This window comes from Somniosus microcephalus, chromosome 9 (genome assembly GCF_052327205.1).
Source record: "Somniosus microcephalus isolate GS21.2 chromosome 9, FLI_Smic_1.0, whole genome shotgun sequence".
NCBI lineage: Eukaryota > Metazoa > Chordata > Chondrichthyes > Squaliformes > Somniosidae > Somniosus > Somniosus microcephalus.
The window spans coordinates 237,050,317-237,073,724 of NC_140995.1; the positions used below are offsets into that span (position 1 = coordinate 237,050,317).

The 23,408-nt window shown below is 47.2% G+C and overlaps 1 protein-coding gene across 4 annotated transcripts in view; it reads left to right on the forward strand.

Annotated features, from left to right (window-relative positions):
* cul9 (cullin 9) overlaps positions 1 to 23,408 on the forward strand; it is a 401,996-nt gene that overhangs the window by 287,111 nt on the left and 91,477 nt on the right. For all 4 annotated transcript variants that reach the window (XM_085998049.1, XM_085998046.1, XM_085998048.1 and 1 more), the window contains 4 exons: positions 9,435 to 9,556; positions 11,910 to 12,092; positions 21,198 to 21,355; positions 22,308 to 22,509. In XM_085998049.1, coding sequence (XP_085854175.1) covers positions 9,435 to 9,556; positions 11,910 to 12,092; positions 21,198 to 21,355; positions 22,308 to 22,509 — 665 coding nt within the window. The remainder of the gene's footprint in view (positions 1 to 9,434; positions 9,557 to 11,909; positions 12,093 to 21,197; positions 21,356 to 22,307; positions 22,510 to 23,408) is intronic.

The following is a 23,408-nucleotide window of genomic DNA, read 5'->3' on the forward strand; positions in this document are numbered from 1 at the left end:
CACAATGTGGCCATTTCAGGGGTTATACCAATCTAGACTGTATTTTCTGGATTTTGCGAATCCTACAGTCCCCCCTGTGATACAATGAACATCTCAAATCGTCTTTGTATCATGTGTCTTTGGGTGTGCACAAATCCGTTCCCTCCCCAACTGACCTTTACCGTAGTTTACCTTACTATGGAGTGTACCTCGCCCACGCACTTTCCTCATTCCGACAATGAAGTTGAGTAAACATCTCCTATCGGAGAAAACATTCAAACAATGTACAGACTCGCCTAGAGTCGTAACATAATCTTATTTCAATAATACAAAACCATCCAATGTACAAAACAATCCAATGGAATACCTTATACATTCATTCTAAAATAACAATAACTAAACCTTATTCTCCAAAACTATATATATCTATGTACATCTGCCGCCCGTCTCCGGACGGCCAGCTTATAATCTGCGGGGACTGTCGCAGGCCTCCCCTTGCGGCGTTCCCACATCAGTCTCAGCTGCTAGTCCCAGGCAGCCCGTGGCTGCTGGCTGTGGACTGTTTAAACTTCCCGCAGCTTTCTTACGGGGGTTTCCTTTTGTGAAAACCGGCGACCAGACCTCCTTCGGTTGCGGTTTTCTATCTGACCGTCTGACGGTCACCACATATGAGGTTTCCTCATGGGTCGGACCCTTGGCTGGAGTTTTGGCCCTGGCTGCAGTTCGTGGCTTCCCCACGACTGCCGGCTGTGGGCTTCCTCCCGCAGACTCCGCCTCCCTAGGCTCTGGGTCAGCGGCAGGCACCTCTTTGCTACCTGGGACTCCAGGTTGAGAGTCCCCGCCCCCAGACGCCACCTCTCTAATGCTACACAGGGGCAAGACCTAAAACCTCCGGCTCCTCCCCTTCGCCGCAGTCGGGGGCGGGACCTTCGTCCTCCGACTCGGCTTCATTATGACCAGGGACAGGACCTGGGACCTCCGGCTCCTCCCCTTCTGGGTGATCGGGGACAGGACCTGGGACCTCTGGCTCCTCCCCTTCTGGGTAACCAGGGACAGGACCTAAGACCTCCGGCTCCTCCCCTCCTGGGTCCCAGAACAATGGCGGAGTCTCCCGTTTAGATGAGACCACTCCTCCCCTCACGCAGGCTGCACGTCCAGCCTGTGTGACCTGTGGCTGCAGCTCCCCTACAGCGTTTAACTCTTTACTGGCCTTTTCAGCCCCTGCTGTCTGTTTCCCTGCCTCCGGCTTAAACAGCTTGCACTGTTTAATATACCTGGCAGCTAGCCAGTAATCTAGTTTTATCTCCTCTTCCCTACCCACTCCTGTACTGGGGGCAGGTATCCCCTCACCACCCGCTGCTGGTGGCTGAAAATCTTCATGAACCATTTAAAAAACCTTTAGCTGACCCTCTAAACTGCCAGCCCTCGCTGTTAACCTAGCGTTCTCCTCCCTTAAAGCCTGCTCAACTAACTTAGCCTCCGCAACCTGGCACCGCAGGTATTCCTCCATTTTACTGGAGGTCTTTTCCTGTGCATGTCTTTCTGGGGGACACAGGTCGACAGGCTGCGCTGGCTCTAGTCATTGTGGGGGGGCAGAGGTGGGGGAGGGAACTACAGCAGCTGTACTTCTCTGGCCAGTCAGAAGAGACCGCGTGGCCTCTAAAAATGACTCGATCCCAGCGGGAGCAATTTCTGTCTCTGCCTTTTGGACTGGGGCTGTGGGAACCTTTTCCCTTGTGTCCTTCCAGGGATTCTTATAGTCCCTGTGCCAATGCCCCTCCTTCCCGCAACCGCAGCACGTTTGCCTGCTTTGGTTGGGATGGCTCCCTTCCTGGCGCCACTCTTTACGGGGCTGGTCACCAGGCCTGACCTCACAAACCTCCCCTTTTTGCTGGGGTGTCTCACTATCCCTCCCGTTTCTAAAGGTGACAGTGAGTTGGCGGATTACCGTCGCCTCCGTGGTCAGAGGGTTTCGGGGGTCGAACCAGGCCATTGCCTGCATTCGAACACGGGGCAGGGAGTTGTTCATAAGGCACCTTAGCCAGTGAACTAACTGTTCCCCGTTCAGGCGCGCTCGCGCCGGCATTCCCGGGCACGCATCCTGATAGACTGGCCACAGCCTGTCCGCGAACGCCTGTGGGAATTCCCCGGGGAGCTGGACTGTTTTCTCCACCCGGGTGAACGGACTCCCCTCGTTCATCCCCATGGCCTCCAGGATCTCGTCCTTCAGCCGGCCATAATTTTCCTGACCCCTCTTACACCCATCGGGTAGCGTCTGGAGGAGATCGCTACCCAGGGAGAACAACATCTTGGCCTTCTCTGCCTCGTCGCAGTCGTTAACACAGGCCGCTTGCTCTATCTCCCTAAAGTGAAGAGAAGGGTCCCCCTTCATGGTGAGCTTGAGGACGTAGCTCACCATGGAGCGCAATTGTTGCACACCGTGTGGCACCAGGAATTGGTTCTGGAGGTCCCCAGGTTCCCCGTCGTCACCGGGTGGTCCGTACCTCCGTTGTGTCACGGGGTACACCGGTCCCGGTCCCTGATTCTCTCTCGGGCTACCCTGGTCTACCTTGGGTTCTTCATCCTCCACCCCCTCCTGATCCCAGACCTCTGGAAAACTAGGGGCTAGGGGTGGTGGCTGTGAAAACTCTGGTTCCCTAACCCGTTTTGTTCTGGGGGCTGCCTGCGGGACTTCCCTGCTTGGGTTACCGTTGAACTCAGCCTGGCCGACCTTGGGGCTAATGAGGCATATCATCCCCTTTGCCCTGGCCAATGCCAGATTCAGGCTTTCTATTTCCTGCCTACAGGGGCCGTGGTCTGCCTCCTCAAACCCTTGAGCGCAGGCCAGCTTATAGGCCGCTTTTACTTCGCCTACCTTTTCCTCCTGTGCCTTCAGTTCCCCTGTAAGGCGGCTAATCTCCGTTTTTAATCTCCTCTTTCTCCCTGGATTCTCTTGCCTGATACTCTACGTGTTCTACCCTGAACCTAGCGCTCCCCTCCAGCTCAGCTATCTTGCCCTCCAACCTTTCTACCTTCCCCCGATGGTCCCGGACCATCGCTGCCCTCTCTTGGCTTATGGCCTCCAGAGCCACTAACACTTTCCCTTCCGCTGCAACCTTTTCCTGCAGCTCTTGGGACAAATGCTTAATCTTGGTTTCTTTACTGGCCAGCGCGTGGTCCAGTACCAGAACCTGCTTTTTATAGCACATAAGCCACACCGCTTTCTCAATGCCCTTGCGGTGCTCTTTACTAGCCGTCCACTGGGCGGCTGCCTTTAGGGGACGCTCGGCTCCTAACAGGTCATACACCCATTTTTTCACTACATTTACTTTACCACACACGTAGGAGGCTAACCTATCTTCCATAACATCTGTCTCACCCGAGTCTTTGTCCACCACACAAGGTTTCTGTAGCCAGTGTCCCATCTGGGTCGCCATTCTGTAAGGGGTCGTTTTAACGAGCTTATGGTGTGCTAGATCGGTTTTGATTTCGCACTGCTTGTGAGCGGTTCCGAAGCGCTCCCCCCTCACCGGTTCCAGACACTGGGCTTATTGCCAGACAACGTTGATGTGTGGCCCAACTTGTGACTCGGAAGACAAATGGATCAGGTGAGACAAGGTGAGTTTTAAATCAGAAATATCTTTATTTTCAAGGAGAATAAACACAGAGAATGCAAGAATTAATTTAGACAAAAATCATTAGCACATCTCCCAATGGGAACTAAAATTTAACACACAAGGAATAACTTTGCCTATCTTAAATCATACAACAATTCTTAATCAGCGGTATACTAAAACGGGGGTGGGAAAAGCGCACGGACACATCGAGGGATAAATCACACTCCTGAATTACAAAACCCTTAATGTTACAAACCCTCCCGTTGCTAAAATATACCTCGACTATGTCAGTTAGGTAGAGTTGGGCCTTTATGTTCACCAGAGTTTTAAAACCGTCCTTAATCTTGGTACTCCTGTGACATCCGGGATCTCCGATCTTCCTCATGGGACCTGCTCCTGAACCCGCTCTCCTGCACAATCTTGAAAGTCCTCCGAACTCCTCGAACCGTCTCCTCTCCACTCGGCCTTCGAACTCCTGATGGTCTTGGATCTGGACTGAACTCCTGAATCTGCTCTCCTGCACAATCTTGTGGGCCCTCTGTGCTCCTCGAACCTCACCAGGGTTTTTAAAACTGTCCTTGACCTTGGTGCTCCTGTATGAAACTGTGTTTTGAATCTGTCTGAATCTCACTGAATGAATCTAGCCTGTTAGAATTTCCCTCAACAGTTATACTGTTTCCTAGCCCTTATCTCGGCGCCAAATCAGGGGTTTTCTTTTGTCAAGGTAATGGGCAGGCTGCTTTGACAAAAGCAAGTACTTTATTTTAATGTCTTGTAAATGAAACTGATGGGATCTGTCCTGTGTCCCTCTGAGTTTGGTACAGATAATGTTTTTTTTCTGTTCTCAGCGATTTCAGAGATGGGTTTGCGTTTTGCTAGCAATTAGCGCACCTCCAGGTGCAAATACTTTTGTTTACGAGTTCATTACTGCTGTAACCATATTATCATATCAATAGCAGTAAGTTCTGGAATCTTCTAATCGGTGATGACTCAGGCTGCTGTAAGATACTGCTGGTGTGTCCTTTTGAACTGAGCCATGAGAACTGCCAACTCCATCTTGTGTTCTCACAATGTGGCCATTTCAGGGGTTATACCAATCTAGACTGTATTTTCTGGATTTTGCGAATCCTACAGGCTGCAGGGTGACAATGCCTGGGAATTAAACATACCAGGTTATTTAACGATCAGGAAGGACAGGCAGGAAGGAAGGGGAGGTGGGGTGGCTATGTTAATAAAGGAAGGAATCACTAATACAGAGAAATGATATTGGGTCAAAAGATCAGGATAATGAAACAGTTTGGGTGGAGGTAAGGAATAATAAGGGGAAAAAAACACGAGTGGGTGTAGTCTATAGGCCTCCGAACAGTTGCAACTATGTTGGACGGCGTATCAATCGGGAAATAGTTGAGGCTTGTAATAAGGGAACATCTATAATTATGGGGGATTTTAACTATCATATTAATTGGACAAATCAAATTGGGCAGGGCTGCCTTGAGGATGAGTTCATTGAGTGTATTAGGGATGGGTTTCTTGAGCAGTATGTAACTGAACCGACCAGGGGGCAAGCAACCTTAGATCTGGTCCTGTGTAACAAGACAGGATTAATTAAAAATGTCCTAGTAAAGGATCCCCTTGGAATGAGTGACCATAACATGGTTGAATTCCATATTAAATTAGAGGGTGAGAGGTTGGATCTCAAACAAGCGTGCTAAGCTTGAATAAAGGAGACTATGAAGGTATGAGAGCGGAATTGAGTAGAGTGGATTGGGAAAATAGATTAAAGGGTAAGACGATACATGATCAGTGGTGTACATTTAAGGAGTTATTTTACAACTTCCAAAAAAAATATGTTCCACTGAGAAGAAAAGGGTGTAAAAGAAAAGACAGCCATCCGTGGCCAAGTAAAGAAATTAAGGATAGTATTCGACTAAAAACAAGGGCATATAAGGTAGCCAAATCTAGTGGGAGGATAGAGGATTGGGAAAACTTTAAAAGACAGCAAAAAATAACAAAAAGATTGATTAAGAAAGGGAAGATAGATTATGAAAGTAAATTAGCAAAAAATATAAAAACAGATAGTAAGAGTTTTTATAGTTATATAAAAAGAAAAAGGGTGGCTAAAGTAAATGTTGGTCCCTTAGAGGATGAGACCGGGAAATTAATGGTGGGAAATATGGAGATGGCAAAAACACTGAATGAATATTTTGTATCAGTCTTTACAGTAGAAGACACTAAGAATATCCCAACACTGGACAAACAGGGGGCTATGGGGGGGGGAGGAGCTAAACACGATCAAAATCACTAAGGAAGTGGTACTCGGTAAAATAATGGGACTCAAGGCGGATAAATCACCTGGACCTGATGGCTTACATCCTAGGGTCTTGAGGGAAGTGGCGGTAGGGATTGTGGATGCATTGGTAATAATTTTCCAAAACTCCCTGGACTCAGCAAAGGTCCCGGCAGACTGGAAAACTGCTAATGTAACACCCTTATTTAAAAAGGGCAGTAGACAGAAGGCTGGAAACTATAGACCGGTTAGCCTAACATCTGTGGTAGGTAAAATTTTGGAGTCCATTATTAAGGAGACAGTAACAGGACATTTGGATAATCATCATTTAATAGGACAAAGTCAGCATGGTTTTATGAAGGGGAAGTCATGTTTGACAAATTTGCTGGAGTTCTTTGAGGAAGTAACATATAGGGTGGATAAAGGGGAACCAGTGGACGTAGTGTATTTAGACTTCCAAAAGGCATTTGACAAGGTGCCACACAAAAGATTATTGCTTAAGATAAATAATCACAGAATTGGGGGTAATATTCTGGCATGGATAGAGGATTGGCTATCTAACAAGGCAGAGAGTTGGGATAAATGGTTCATTCTCAGACTGGCAATCAGTAACTAGTGGTGTTCCACAGGGGTCAGTGCTGGGTCCCCAACTCTTTACAATCTATATTAACGATTTGGAGGAGGGGACCGAGTGTAACATATCAAAGTTTGCAGATGATACTAAGATGGGAGGGAAAGTAGTGAGTGAGGAGGACATAAAAAACCTGCAAGGGGACATAGACAGGCTAAGTAAGTGGGCAGAGATTTGGCAGATGGAATACAATACTGGAAAGTGTGAGGTTATGCACTTTGGCAGGAAAAATCGTAGAGCAAGCTATTATCTTAATGGCAAGAAACTGGAAAGTACTGTAGTACAAAGGGACCTGGGGGTCCTGGTGCACGAAACTCAAAAGGTTAGTATGCAGGTGCAGCAAGTGATTAAGAAGGCCAATGGAATGTTGGCTTTCATTGCTAGTGGGATAGAATATAAAAATAGGGAGGTATTGCTTCAGTTGTACAAGGTATTGGTGAGACCGCACCTGGAATACTGCATACAGTTTTGGTGTCCATACTTAAGAAAAGACATACTTGCTCTCGAGTCAGTACAAAGAAGGTTCACTCGGTTAATCCCGGGGATGAGGGGATGGACATATGAGGAGAGGTTGAGTAGATTGGGACTCTACTCATTGGAGTTCAGAAGAATGAGAGGCGATCTTATTGAAACATGTAAGATTGTGAAGGGGTTGGATCGGGTGGATGCGGGGAGGATGATCCCGATGATGGGTGAAACTAGAACTAGGGGGCATAGTCTTAGAATAAGGGGCTGCTCTTTCAAAACTGAGATGAAGAGGAACTACTTCACTCAGAGGGTGGTAGGTCCATGGAATATGCTGCCCCAAAAAGCTGTAGAAGCTACATCATTACATAAATTTAAAACAGAAATAGACAGTTTCCTAGAAGTAAAGGGAATTAAGGGTTATGGGGAGCGGGCAGGAATTTGGACATGAGTCTAGGTTCGGATCGGACATGGCCCTGTGGGTAGTGGAGCGGGCCCAGGGGCCGTGTAGCCTGATCCTGCTCCTATTTCGTGTGTCTAATTCTGTTAGATTCAGGAGATGGTTCTGTGATAGTAGATTGGCGGTTAGGATCAGATCAGCCATGATCTTATTGAATGGCGGAGCAGGCTCGAGGGGCCGATTGGCCTACTCCTGCTCCTATTTCTTATGTTCTTATGTAAAATACTGCGGATGTCGGAAATCTGAAATAAAAACACAAACTGCCGGTGAGGCATCATCTGTGGCGAGAGAAACAGGGTTAACGTCTCGGGTCGATGACCTTTTGTCAGAACTGGTGGAATTGTGGAAAACTTAGTATGTACAGTATTGGGTTTTTCTTTAGCTTCCATGGACATATTACAAAACTGGACTGTGGTTTTAGAAAGACAGAGCAAAATTGTATTTATATTGTCCTTAATCACATCTCTCATGTCCAAAGCGTTCCTGTAAAATGAATTGTTCTGAAGTACAGTCACTGTTGACGTTACTTATATTACCCATCATAGTACCTGCACTGCCTCTCCACTCTGCAGTACCTTTGGCAATGGGTTTATAAGTTGTCAGTGGGGATTAAGTGTTAAACTGAAGGGGCTTTTTGTGCCAAAAATATTGCTATCATGAATGCCTTGTGGAGCTGAATCTGAATATTTACCCTTCTGACTCTGAGCAAATTCACTGATTGTCGATATACCACATTTTTATCTTAGTTTGATTTTCCTCGGTACTGCAATAGAGCAGCTGGTAGTAATCGGCCAGGAAAGAATAGTTCACATAGTATTATTACTATGTAGTTGCACTGCGGTTTTTGTACCTGTAATTTATCTCCACGCCAGGCGAAATCACAGCGACCTGTGTACAGTATTGTATATGGTATATGATTCTGGCTTAGCTGGCCCTCACAAAACAACTTCTCATTCTGCACTTGGAGGTCGTGGGATTGTCGATGCAGGCAATGGGAAAGTGTCCATGTCATAGGGGAGGCCCCTCTGAACTGGGGCTCAGACACCTGTTGGGGCAAAGTCGAGGGAGCTGTACTCTGGCTGTGCTAAGGCTACACTAGGACTGCTTGATGTTTACACTAGGTGTCCAACATTGGAGGAGTTCCATTCCTCGGCACCAACGATCTTCATTTTGATGAGCACAAAAAAGATTTTTGAGAAGATGGCAAAGCAGGTTGTAGCACTCGGGTGAGTTGTTGGAGCATTGGGTGTAGATTCAGTCTCCTTCGGCACTGAGCTTCCCATTCCAGGCAGGCTCCTCGAGGGAGGGAGACGAAATGTCAAATAGGGAGTCTCGGCTGTGTGTCTTGGGTGGAGCACACAACTACCCTCAAACAAGAGCAGCACAGTGAAGAGAAGATAGAGACTGGGGACAGCTGTATACTCTGGTGTGGATCTTTGCCTTTAGAACACAATTAAAATGATGCTGTGCTGAGCCTGAGTGTCTATAATTGCGGTGATTTCTCTTCAGTTATTAGTAATTATTGCAGCATTCTCTGAACTAACTTGTAAGCCCATCACGCAGCATGTCACCACTTCTTGGGTTAAACCCTCTCCCGCCCCAAAGTTCCGTTCATTGAATTTTGAGTGAGGCACAAACTTTCTTTGCTCTCCCTGATCTTTGTGTTGCTGAGTTACAGACTTCCTGCTGTCAGGATGTGGTGGGTGGCCTTCCTGCTTCCAGAGCTCCACCAATGCTGCTTGTTACTGGCTGCCAAGTATACCCGAGTGACCCAGCAGGGAAAGCCCTGGCTCAGGTCAAAGGTTCTGTGCAGTAGAGAATCGAAGGTGACTTGCAAGGTTTTGGTGTGGGGTGGGGAAGGTCCTGTTGCCTTGAACTCCTGTTTAGTGAGTCTCTCTGAAACTGGGCTACAGTTCCAAGGGCATTTTAAAATAACAGATGAAAGTCATCTGGAGTCGGGCAGTGTCATGTAAACATGTTGCATTTGTGTTGCAGATGGCAAAAACAAATCAAAAGACAGCAGCAGCACCTGTGGGTCTGCAAAAGGGCCGCCGGTGAGCAAGCCCAGCAGCATCTCTGGGATAGCACAGTGCTGGCATGGAGTTGTACAGCAACAGGTAAGGGTGTTGTATGCCATGAGTTCAAATAGAGTTCAAATAGTGCTAATGTGGGGGCAGGAAAGTGGCATTGTAACCAAGGAACTGTAAAAGTAGGAATTGGAAAACCGGTGTTGTAGAAAATATAAGGGTGTGTGTTTTTGGTGTAATGGGGTTATTGTCTCTGGCCAGTCAGAAGTATCTGAGCTGCTCCAGAGCCCCGTGCGGTTTCGAATCACTCCCCTTTCTAGTTCTGACCGCCGGACTTATTTCAGTAGCGATGTAGACAAAACGAGACTCGTGGTTAGGTGCAAAGAAGACCAGTATTTATTGAAATAAAGAATAAATTGCTGTACAGTGAAAATAATAGTGAATACAGCACACCTATACTTAATACAGCACACCTTTGCTTAATACAGCACACCTTTACTTAATACAGCGTACTTTTACTTAATACGGCACACTTTTGCTTAATGGGAGGAGAAACAGACACATCGAGGGAAAATTGACTAAAATTACTATTTAACAAAATCCCCCTTTTAATTCCCACCCCTAATACCTATCTAGGTTGCCTTGTAATGGGCCAGAAAGCTTATGCTCACCAGTGAACGCCTGCTCCGTGCCCCTGCGGTCTGTCTTGGATTCTTCACCGCCCCGAAGTAGAGATACCCCAGTAATTCAAAAGTAACTGCTGGTATTCCACTTCTTTGGGCGGGCTGTTGAGCTGTTCCCCTTGTAGGCAGGGCACGGAGGCGAGGCGGCAGAGAGAGAGAGAATGGCTTCCTGCGGGGCTATCTTTATACCCCATTGGGAGCCGTTGTCTTCGCGCCCAAACCTGGATGCATCTGGGCTATACAAAAGGGACCGAACTGTCCCCATTGACTGTAATGGGTTTGAATGTGTTACCCATTCATTTTAACTGGTTTGCGACCAGTTTGAAATGTCCCACTGAATCCTTAAGTGTTCAGTCAACAGCACTCAAGTGCTTTTGTAAACAATCCATTGTCCTGCGGTCACCGCCCAACTGCAACTGATTGACAGCTTTAAGTACTTAAGCCCTTGAGTCAACATTGTAACGGGCCTATAAACAAACAACCCTTTGTCCTGTGAGTGAAACTTCCTAAACTGCAGTTGATTGACAGTTTCAAGTACTTCAACATATTCACACAGGCTGGTGTTTTCAAATCCTTTTGTCAGCCAGCGATGGGAGATATTCAGGCAGGCTGTCTTTGTCTTCTGCCACGAGGCCTGACAGCCATTTTGATACCCTGGGTTTTTAAGGTATATTCCACCCAGGTTTTCTTTAATCAAAAAAAATAATCTTCGGGGGCTGTAGAAATTTTCCGAAATTCTTGCGAACCTTAGTGTTGAGTAAGGAGGGAAGAATAGGGAAGGGAAGGGCTTAGTGACGTAAACTGCAGCACTATTTCAAAAGCATTCTCCCAGCAAACTGCCACCAACTGGTCCTAACCACCAGAAGTCTGCTTATCTGAAGTAAAGGTAGCAGTGGCCCACTAAGCATGGACATCCTTTCAGTCTGTTACAGTTATGATGAAAGTCCACAGAAGTGTTAAATGAAGGAACACAGGCTTTCCTCATGGAAGAAAGACTTTCATTGATATAGCACTTGCCACATCTCGCAGGTACTTCTCATCGCCCTTCACATCCAATGAATTACTCTGAAGTGCAGTAACCATTTGCACACAGCAGATCTCACAAACATTGAGACAATGACCAGCCAGTCCCTTCTTGGCAGAGTTAGTTGATGGAGGATTGTTAGCAAAAACACCAGGAGAACTAATTTGAAGCAGGGCACTTCTGGCAATGCAGCACTGCAGCGTCAGCCTAGACTATATGCTGAAGCCTTCTGGCAATGCAGCACTGCAGTGTCAGCCTAGACTATATGCTGAAGCCTATCAGTGGGGCTTGACTCGTGTGACCGTGCTACTCACTGAGCTGGGTTGACGTGAGATGCTCACTGGAAGGGCAGTAACATTTTTACTCCACCTTGACATTGAACTTGGGAGATGTGTAGAGTACACAAGCAGTTTCGTTACTCGAGTACCATAGCCCCCCGTGTCCCCCGCCCTGCCCCCCCCCCCCCCAAAATGAGATGGGGTTGAATATGCGTTGGTTAACCATTTGTGAATTGAAAAGTAAAGATGAAATGCTGGTGAAATTCACCTTCACCTATAACCAATAACCTGTGGTATGGCTCATTTCATGGAGTGTTGCTTTAATTCATTGTGTAATATAGGAATATGGGTGAAACTGTTAATATTTAAGAGAAGGTATGTAGTTGTATTTTTACTGACCCCACACCGTGTGCATGTGCCTTTCACCATTTGTTTCTGACGGCGTTTCTTGCTGTTAGGTGAAACGATTCCTGGATGGAGCATGGAACTCTCCTGATTTTGTCGAGCGCTACAGGGACATGTATCTGAAGTTGAAGAATGCCATGGAGGAACTGTTTGGGCAGCAGATGGCTTTTGTATTAGCACTGCGCAAGGGCTTCTCAGCAGCACTCCTCCAGCTATCCCACCTCACCGCCATGCACGTAAGTGAAAATGCTGCCTCCTCACGCTTGCACAGCTCACCGTTGCAGCTAAAGCCTCCCCTTCTGGAAGGACTCAATTGCAACATCTTGCAGAGCCACCAGCAGACAGGCTGACCGCTTTACACAGAATTAGATGGAATATCCAGCACAGAAACAGACCATTCTGCCCAGCCAGTCTGTGCTGGTGTTCAGACTTCACACGCGTCTCCTCCCATTCCATCCGCCTCATCTCAGCCTTTCACCATGTCTTTCTATTCCCTATTCTCTCGTACTCATCTAGTTTCCTTTTGAAAGCATCTAAGCTATTTGCCTCAACCATTTCCTGTGGTAGCGAGTTCCACATTCTAACCACTCTGAGTAAAGACATTTCTTCTTATTTCCCTATTGGATTTGTTAGTAACTATCTTGGATTTATGGCCTCTAGCTCCAGTATAAAGCTGGTGTGCAGACTGCTCATTCTAAAAGCAAAATCTGTATTTAAAAATAAAATCCTCTAGCGTACAATTGGGTTCACTCCTGGTACATTCTGTTCTGCAAAGCTTGGCAAGATTTTTTGTTGAGAAGCCGAGAGGTAGAGTCAAGACCCAGAGTTGGGTCAGCATCAAGGGAAGACGAGGTCTGAGGAGGTGCCACGAGGCTTCGATTTTAACAGCCTGCCAATGGTGCAAGGGCAGGCTGAAGGTGAGGTGCACAGTCCTGAGGTCCTGGGAATAGTGTCGAGGAGGCAATGGTGCGATAAGTGGATGTCAGTACAGTGAGAGTGGAGGAAGAAACTGTAGGAGACCATGTTAGGAGATTGGGAGGAACAAGTAGATGCAGTTGTATAATCATTTGCATTATTGACCTAGTGGTGTAGTTAAAAGACATCACGCAATCAGTGAGGACTCCATGGTCAAACAGTAAGCCCTTATATTGACCTCGGTGATCGCTCTGCGTATCCTCACTAAAATCCATTTTTACCCATTTTAGTTTCATTATAAATATATATTTTTTTGGGTGGTGGTTTTCATCTTTGGAAAAAAAAGACAAATCCCTTCCAGATAAGGCAAATCCCAACCCCTGAAATGTATCATTGTTTTACTGCTGAAAACTACACCTGGGGCATCAACACACACACACACACACACACACACCGCCCCCCACACACCAATTTTACAATTACAATTTAAATCGCTTTATTGGCATGATAAGTCACATCTTATGTTGCCAAAGCATCAAAATACATTTATGGTTTAGCACATAAACGCAGTTCTATTCATACAGTGTATAAACAGGTATATCCCTGAGTGTATAAACATACATTCGCATTGTCTATATATATTTTTTTCTTAGTTTACTGGTTGTCCCTCTGTTCATGGCAAGCTGTAACATAGTGCGCCGCCAGTGTTATACAGCTTCTCTCCTCTCCCAGTAGGAATGGGAGTTTTTGGTCGTCATTCAGATTTCTGAAATCAGGGCATATTTGTGAGAATTTTTGGTAGAAATTCTCCCTGATGCCCTGATATTTTCCACAAGCTGTGAGGAAGTGCATCTCTGTCTCCACCACTCCCTGACTGCAGTGAGAGCATATCCTGTCCTCTCTTGGCAGCCTGGTCTGCCTGTGTCTGCCTTTTTCGATCGCTAGGCTATGTTCGCTAAGTCTGTACCTTGTCAAGGTTCTTCTCAGTTTGTTATCCTTTACCATGGTCAGGTAATCAGCTATGTTGTATTGTCTGTTTAGGGCCAAGTAGCAATTGAGTTTGCTTTGGGTTTTTGTTGTTTCTGCCCAATATGTCAGATATTTTTCCTTTTGCTTAGCGACGATTGTGTTGGGTCGAATTCTTTGTGTTACCCTGTCACTGTCCTGGGGCTGGTTATTGTTAGTATTGTTAGTAGTTACTTCACTGAGTCCCAGGACTAATTGACTGAGGGTATTCTTCTTTATGGTCAGCTCTTGGCATTTCAGGGCGTCGTAGTGATAGCATTGGGGATTGCTCATTTGTAGGTGATTCCAAAATTTGGTGGCTCTTTTTTGGATAGTGATTGGACACCACTGATCAATCAATCAATAGACCTGCTGTACTATCACTGGTAAAGACAGGGAGTGACACAGTTAGACCTGCTGTACTATCACTGGTAAAGACAGGGAGTGACACAGTTAGACCTGCTGTACTATCACTGGTAAAGACAGGGAGTGACACAGTTAGACCTGCTGTACTATCACTGGTAAAGACAGGGAGTGACACAGTTAGACTTGCTGTACTATCACTGGTAAAGACAGGGAGTGACACAGTTAGACCTGCTGTACTATCACTGGTAAAGACAGGGAGTGACACAGTTAGACCTGCTGTACTATCACTGGTAAAGACAGGGAGTGACACAGTTAGACCTGCTGTACTATCACTGGTAAAGACAGGGAGTGACACAGTTAGACCTGCTGTACTATCACTGGTAAAGACTGGGAGTGACACAGTTAGACCTGCTGTACTATCACTGGTAAAGACAGGGAGTGACACAGTTAGACCTGCTGTACTATCACTGGTAAAGACAGGGAGTGACACAGTTTGACCTGCTGTACTATCACTGGTAAAGACAGGGAGTGACACAGTTAGACCTGCTGTACTATCACTGGTAAAGACAGGGAGTGACACAGTTAGACCTGCTGTACTATCACTGGTAAAGACAGGGAGTGACACAGTTAGACCTGCTGTACTATCACTGGTAAAGACAGGGAGTGACACAGTTAGACCTGCTGTACTATCACTGGTAAAGACTGGGAGTGACACAGTTAGACCTGCTGTACTATCACTGGTAAAGACAGGGAGTGACACAGTTAGACCTGCTGTACTATCACTGGTAAAGACAGGGAGTGACACAGTTAGACCTGCTGTACTATCACTGGTAAAGACAGGGAGTGACACAGTTAGACCTGCTGTACTATCACTGGTAAAGACAGGGAGTGACACAGTTAGACCTGCTGTACTGTCACTGGTAAAGACAGGGAGTGACACAGTTAGACCTGCTGTACTGTCACTGGTAAAGACAGGGAGTGACACAGTTAGACCTGCTGTACTATCACTGGTAAAGACAGGGAGTGACACAGTTTGACCTGCTGTACTGTCACTGGTAAAGACAGGGAGTGACACAGTTAGACCTGCTGTACTGTCACTGGTAAAGACAGGGAGTGACACAGTTAGACCTGCTGTACTATCACTGGTAAAGACAGGGAGTAACACAGTTAGACCTGCTGTACTATCACTGGTAAAGACAGGGAGTGACACAGTTAGACCTGCTGTACTATCACTGGTAAAGACAGGGAGTGACACAGTTAGACCTGCTGTACTATCACTGGTAAAGACAGGGAGTGACACAGTTAGACCTGCTGTACGATCACTGGTAAAGACAGGGAGTGACACAGTTAGACCTGCTGTACTATCACTGGTAAAGACAGGGAGTGACACAGTTTGACCTGCTGTACTATCACTGGTAAAGACAGGGGGTGACACAGTTAGACCTGCTGTACTATCACTGGTAAAGACAGGGAGTGACACAGTTTGACCTGCTGTACTATCACTGGTAAAGACAGGGAGTGACACAGTTAGACCTGCTGTACTATCACTGGTAAAGACAGGGAGTGACACAGTTAGACCTGCTGTACTATCACTGGTAAAGACAGGGAGTGACACAGTTAGACTTGCTGTACTATCACTGGTAAAGACAGGGAGTGACACAGTTAGACCTGCTGTACTATCACTGGTAAAGACAGGGAGTGACACAGTTAGACCTGCTGTACTATCACTGGTAAAGACAGGGAGTGACACAGTTAGACCTGCTGTACTATCACTGGTAAAGACAGGGAGTGACACAGTTAGACCTGCTGTACTATCACTGGTAAAGACAGGGAGTGACACAGTTAGACCTGCTGTACTATCACTGGTAAAGACAGGGAGTGACACAGTTAGACCTGCTGTACTATCACTGGTAAAGACAGGGAGTGACACAGTTAGACCTGCTGTACTGTCACTGGTAAAGACAGGGAGTGACACAGTTAGACCTGCTGTACTATCACTGGTAAAGACAGGGAGTGACACAGTTAGACCTGCTGTACTATCACTGGTAAAGACAGGGAGTGACACAGTTAGACCTGCCGTACTGTCACTGGTAAAGACAGGGAGTGACACAGTTAGACCTGCTGTACCATCACTGGTAAAGACAGGGAGTGACACAGTTAGACCTGCTGTACTATCACTGGTAAAGACAGGGAGTGACACAGGTAAAGACAGGGAGTGACACAGTTAGACCTGCTGTACTATCACTGGTAAAGACTGGGAGTGACACAGTTAGACCTGCTGTACTATCACTGGTAAAGACAGGGAGTGACACAGTTAGACCTGCTGTACTATCACTGGTAAAGACAGGGAGTGACACAGTTAGACCTGCCGTACTATCACTGGTAAAGACAGGGAGTGACACAGTTAGACCTGCTGTACTGTCACTGGTAAAGACAGGGAGTGACACAGTTAGACCTGCTGTACTATCACTGGTAAAGACAGGGAGTGACACAGTTAGACCTGCTGTACTATCACTGGTAAAGACAGGGAGTGACACAGTTAGACCTGCTGTACTATCACTGGTAAAGACAGGGAGTGACACAGTTAGACCTGCTGTACTATCACTGGTAAAGACAGGGAGTGACACAGTTAGACCTGCTGTACTATCACTGGTAAAGACAGGGAGTGACACAGTTAGACCTGCCGTACTATCACTGGTAAAGACAGGGAGTGACACAGTTAGACCTGCTGTACCATCACTGGTAAAGACAGGGAGTGACACAGTTAGACCTGCTGTACTATCACTGGTAAAGACAGGGAGTGACACAGTTAGACCTGCTGTACCATCACTGGTAAAGACAGGGAGTGACACAGTTAGACCTGCTGTACCATCACTGGTAAAGACAGGGAGTGACACAGTTAGACCTGCTGTACTGTCACTGGTAAAGACAGGGAGTGACACAGTTAGACCTGCTGTACTATCACTGGTAAAGACAGGGAGTGACACAGTTAGACCTGCTGTACTGTCACTGGTAAAGACTGGGAGTGACACAGTTAGACCAGCTGTACTATCACTGGTAAAGACAGGGAGTGACACAGTTAGACCTGCTGTACTATCACTGGTAAAGACTGGGAGTGACACAGTTAGACCAGCTGTACTATCACTGGTAAAGACAGGGAGTGACACAGTTAGACCTGCTGTACCATCACTGGTAAAGACAGGGAGTGACACAGTTAGACCTGCTGTACGATCACTGGTAAAGACAGGGAGTGACACAGTTAGACCTGCTGTACTATCACTGGTAAAGACAGGGAGTGACACAGTTAGACCTGCTGTACTATCACTGGTAAAGACAGGGAGTGACACAGTTAGACCTGCCGTACTATCACTGGTAAAGACAGGGAGTGACACAGTTAGACCTGCTGTACTATCACTGGTAAAGACAGGGAGTGACACAGTTAGACCTGCTGTACTATCACTGGTAAAGACAGGGAGTGACACAGTTAGACCTGCCGTACTATCACTGGTAAAGACAGGGAGTGACACAGTTAGACCTGCTGTACTATCACTGGTAAAGACAGGGAGTGACACAGTTAGACCTGCCGTACTATCACTGGTAAAGACAGGGAGTGACACAGTTAGACCTGCTGTACTATCACTGGTAAAGACAGGGAGTGACACAGTTAGACCTGCTGTACTATCACTGGTAAAGACAGGGAGTGACACAGTTAGACCTGCCGTACTATCACTGGTAAAGACAGGGAGTGACACAGTTAGACCAGCTGTACTATCTGTGCTAAAGTCTGGGATTGTCCCTTTTAGCTTGCATTCCCCCAACCTCTGCTGCAGGATAAAAACAGCTTTTGGTCTGTAGGCCTGATTTGTGTGAATGGAAGGAGTTGTTCTGTTCTGTACTTTGTGCCGTATCAGTGAAGTTATTGCACCTCCTGGTGACAGATGTAGAAATGCGCCCTCATGTGACAGACAGTTGGAATTACACGTTTATCGTTCAGTGAATGAATTTTCTTTGTAGTATTTGCCTTCTATTACTATTCCTGTAATATTTGCCTTCTCATACTAATCCTGCACAGTCTGTGCTGATTTATGTCGTCGTCATTATTTTTCCACATTTCAGATCAGAATTGCGAGACTGCTAACTGGCTTGGTAGTTTTTTCTTTAACCACTGTGGACGTATGTTCACTTAAAAATTGATTTAGAATGGCTAAACAAGAAGTAGTTTCCCATCATATTTCACAACAACTTGCATTTATATAATGCCTTTCACATAGAAAAACATCACAAGGCCCTTCAGAAACCGAATTAAAGATGGAAATATTAGGAGGGGTGACTAAAAGCCTGGTCAAAGAGATGGCTTTTATGGAGGCTCTTAAAGAAGGAGAGGCTGAGAGGTTTATTGAGGGAACGCCTGAGCACGAGGCCTAGATGGCTGAAGGCACGGTTGCCAATGGTGGTGCGAAGGGAGTGGGGTATGCACAAAAGGCCAGAGCTGGAAGAAGGCAGAGTTCTGGGGGAGGGGAGTTGTAAGGCTCGAGAAAATTACAGAAATATGGAGGGGGAGGCCATGAAGAGATTTAGACATAAGTGCAGAAAATGCTGGAAATACTCAGCAAGTCAGACAGCATCTGTGAAGAGAGAAAGAGCGTTCACTTTTCAGGTCGATGAACGATCATCAATCTGAAACGTCAACTGTTTGTCTCCACGGATGCTGTCTGACCTGCATTTTCAGATTTCCAGCATCTGCAGTATTTTGCCTTTGTGTAAGATTTCGACATGGATTGGAGGCATTGTTGGACTGGGAGCCAAGCTAGGTCAGCGAGGATAGGTGATAAGTGTACAGGATTGGAGATGGGCTGCAGTATTTAGAGAAGCTCAAGTTTATGGAGGGAAGTGGATGGGAGGCCAGGCAGGAGAGTATTGGAATAGTCAAGTCAGGAGGTGCCCAAGGTGTGAATGAGGGTTGCAGCAGGAGATGGGCTGAGGTGGGGCAGAGACTGGCAATGTTACTGAGGTAGAATTAGGGGAGGATAGTCAGGAGGTGCCCAAGGTGTGAATGAGGGTTACAGCAGGCGATGGGCAGAGACTGGCAATGTTACTGAGGTAGAATTAGGGGAGGATAGTCAGGAGGTGCCCAAGGTGTGAATGAGGGTTACAGCAGGAGATGGGCTGAGGTGGGGCAGAGATTGGCAGTGTTACTGAGGTAGAATTAGGGGAGGATAGTCAGGAGGTAACCAAGGCGTGAATGAGGGTTACAGCAGGAGATGGGCTGAGGTGGGGCAGAGACTGGCAATGTTACTGAGGTAGAATTAGGGGAGGATAGTCAAGAGGTGCCCAAGGTGTGAATGAGGGTTACAGCAGGAGATGGGCTGAGGTGGGGCAGAGATTGGCAATGTTACTGAGGTAGAATTAGGGGAGGATAGTCAGGAGGTAACCAAGGCGTGAATGAGGGTTACAGCAGGAGATGGGCTGAGGTGGGGCAGAGACTGGCAATGTTACTGAGGTAGAATTAGGGGAGGATAGTCAAGAGGTGCCCAAGGTGTGAATGAGGGTTACAGCAGGAGATGGGCTGAGGCAGGGGCAGCGACTGGCAATGTTACTGAGGTAGAATTAGGGGAGGATATGGGGTCGGGAGGCCAGCTTGGGATCAAATAGGACACGTGTTACGAATCGTCTGGTTCAACCTGAGAAAGTGGCCGGGGAGGGGGATGGAATTGGTGACAACAGTATGGAGTTTGTGGTGGGGGCAGAAAACAATGGCTTGGGTCTGTCCAATGTTTAATGAGAGGAAATTCCAGCTCATCCTGGACTAGAGATCAGGACAGTTTCAGTGCCGTGGCAGTGATTGAAACTTAATTGCAGAGACTCAAACATAGAGTTGTGGGAAAGATAGGCACGGATTTGCGAGGCGACAACACGTCCAAGGCATTTGGAGAGGAAATTGAGGCATTACATTGTGGTAGGACGAATAGGGAGGTCACTTATTACTTGGAGGGTGCGAGTCTAGGTGAGGTAGAGGAGCTAAGGGATCTCCGAGTACAAATACACATCACAAAGTAGCGACACAGGTTAGCAAGGCTATTTAAAAAATAAAAAGCAAACCAAGCACTAGGGTTTATTTCTAGAGAGATAGAGTTGAAAAGTAGTGAAGTTATGCTAAACTTGTATCGAACCTTGGTTCGACCACACTTGGAGTACTGTGTACAATTCTGGTCGCCATATTATAAAAAGGATATAGAGGCACTGGAGAGGGTGCAGAGGAGATTTACAAGGATGATACCAGAAATGCGAGGGTACACCTATCAGAAAAGGATGAACAGGCTGGGTCTCTTTTCTCTTGGAAAAAAGGCTGATGGGTGACCTAATAGGGGTCTATAAAATGATGAAAAATGTTGATCGAGTGGATACAGAGAGAATGTTTCCACTTGTGGGGATGAGCATAACTGGAGGCCATCAACATAAGATAGTCACCAAGAAATCCAATAGGGAATTCAGAAGAGAACGTGGAACTCGCTACCACTGGGAGTGGTTGAAGTGAATAGTAAAGATGCATTTAAGGGAAGGCTAGACAACATATGAGGGAAAAGGGAAGAGAGGGTTATGCTGATAGATTTAGATGAGGAAAGACGGGAGGAGGCTCGAGTGGAGCATAAATGCCGTCATGGACTGGTTGGGCCGAATGGCCTGTTTCTGTGCCATATATCCTATGTAATCCTAGGAAAAGGATGTTGGAGATGGGGTGGTAGTTTGTAAGGACAGAGGGGTCGAGGGTGGTGTTTTTGAGGAAGGGGGGTGATAGCAGTTTTGAAAGGGAGGGGGAGAGTACTTGAGGAAAGGGAACCATTTACAATGTTAGTTACTAATGGGGGACAGGAAGGGTAGTTGGGTGGTCAGCAGATCAGTGAGAATGGGGTCAAGAGAGCTGGTGATGTGTGTCATGGACAAGATGAGCTCACAGAGGGCAGGAGGAGAGATAGTGATTAAGGTGATGAGGGCACATGTGGAATGTTTCCTAATTGGTGAAGTCCTTGTCCTAAATGTAACGCTCTGTTCTTTAGGTCAGCGAGCGGTTTGCACAGTACATTGATCAACGCATCCAAGAAAGTGAGATGAACTCGAGTAACATGGAAACACTAAACCAGCTGCAGCAGTTCTTGGAGCCCATGCTGTTCCTCTCAGGACTCGAGCTAGCCAACATTTTTGAACATTTCTACAGGTAATGAGAATGGATTACGGAAATGGTGATAATGAGGGAAATGATGCCTTAGTTATCGGTTCAAGTTCCCAGCAGTTTGGTAGCTGTTCGCTGATTGCACAGTGTTCAGCTCTATTTGCAATTCCTGAGATAATGAAGCAGTCCATGCCCACAAGCAGCAAGGCCTGGACAACATCCAGGCTTGTGCTGATAAGTGGCAAGTAACATTCGTGCCACATCAGTGCCAGGCAATGTCCATCTCCAACAAGAAAGAGCATAACCACCTCCCCATGACATTTAATGGCATTACCATCGTCAAATCCCCATCTTCAACATCCTGGGGGATCACTAGTGACCAGAAGCTCAACTGGACCAGTCACACAAAAGCCATGGTTACTAGAGCAGGTCAGAGGCTGGGTATTCTGTGGTGAGTGGCTCTCCTCCTGACTCCCCAAGGCACAAATCAGGAGTGTGATGGAATACTCGCCACTTATTTGGATGGTGCAGCTGCAACAACACTCAAGAAGCTCGACCCTATTCAGGACAAAACAGTCTGCCTGATTGGCACCCCATCCACCACTTTAAACATTCACTCCCTCCACCAACGTGTGTACCATCTACAAGATGCATTGCAGCAACTCACCAAGGCTTCTTCGGCAGCACCTCCCAAACCCGCGACCTCCACCACCTAGAAGGACAAGGGCAGCAGGTGCTTGGGAACACCATCTCCTGCAAGTCGCACACAATCCTGTCTTGGACATATATCACCATTCCTTCATTGTCCCTGGGTCAAAATCCTGGAACTCCCCACCTAACAGCATTGTGGGAGTACCTTCATCACACGGACTGCAGCAGTTCAAGAATAAGGCTCGCCACCACTTGGAGGTCAACTAGGGATGGGCAATGGAAAAAAATCTTAAAATTAACTCTTTGGTGCAGTTTTCGTCTCTGAGCTGCTGTTTCTCTTTGACAGATACTACCTGGCGGATCGGCTACTGGGCCAGGGGAAAGTGTGGCTGGAGCGAGCCGTGATCGATCACATCGGAACCTGTTTCCCCAGTAGGTACCCTCAGCAGATGCTGAAGAATCTGACCGAGTCGGCCGAGCTGCAGCAGGAGTTCCACCTCTACAGGCTGCAGCAGCTCGACAAGAAACTGGAGGACCTAGATGACGAAGTGAGTGTGGGATATCCAACTAATACTTAGAAGAAGGGTCAGAGGGAGTCTCATCATCAACAGTCCTTTCAAAACAAATCGATATATTTCCTTTTTTTTTTAAAGAATTTTGTTTCAGAAGGAAATAGCTTAGAGAAGCTGCAGATGGAAATTGTGTGAGGTATCTGAGTTGATGTGCCCTGGGTTAATGATATGACTTGAGGTTAAATCACTTCTCTCAGCTTCTTTGGGTCTATAGCGGCAATCTTGCCTCCAGACTCGACCTGTTGCGATACACAGTGAGTTGATGCCAGATCTTACTGACTTTTGCCCCTTTCCATTTCGAGCAGAAGTGACCCCCAGGTTACCTCGACTTGATGTGTTCTGCTTAAAAGTTGGGTGGGTGAAAATATAATTAAGGAATCTGTTGCTGGACTGAATGGCACAAAAATGAAGTATTGGGTAGTGTCCAGTGGGTCTGACCAAAGTCTAAAACAACAGTAATTCGACTAAGCAAGGCGACTTGTTCACTTGGTTATCCTCCACTGCTGTGTGAAAACCCATGTGCTCCCACATCAGTCACGTACACACCCCAGTGGTACACACCGCAGTGGTACGCGCCGGCAGTGGTACGCGCCGGCAGTGGGACGCGCCGCACTGGGACGCGCCGCAGTGGGACGCGCCTCAGTGGGACGCGCCTCAGTGGGACGCGCCGCAGTGGGACGCGCCTCAGTGGGACGCGCCGCAGTGGGACGCGCCTCAGTGGGACGCGCCTCAGTGGGACGCGCCGCAGTGGGACGCGCCGCAGTGGGACGCGCCGCAGTGGGACGCGCCTCAGTGGGACGCGCCGCAGTGGGACGCGCCTCAGTGGGACGCGCCTCAGTGGGACGCGCCGCAGTGGGACGCGCCTCAGTGGGACG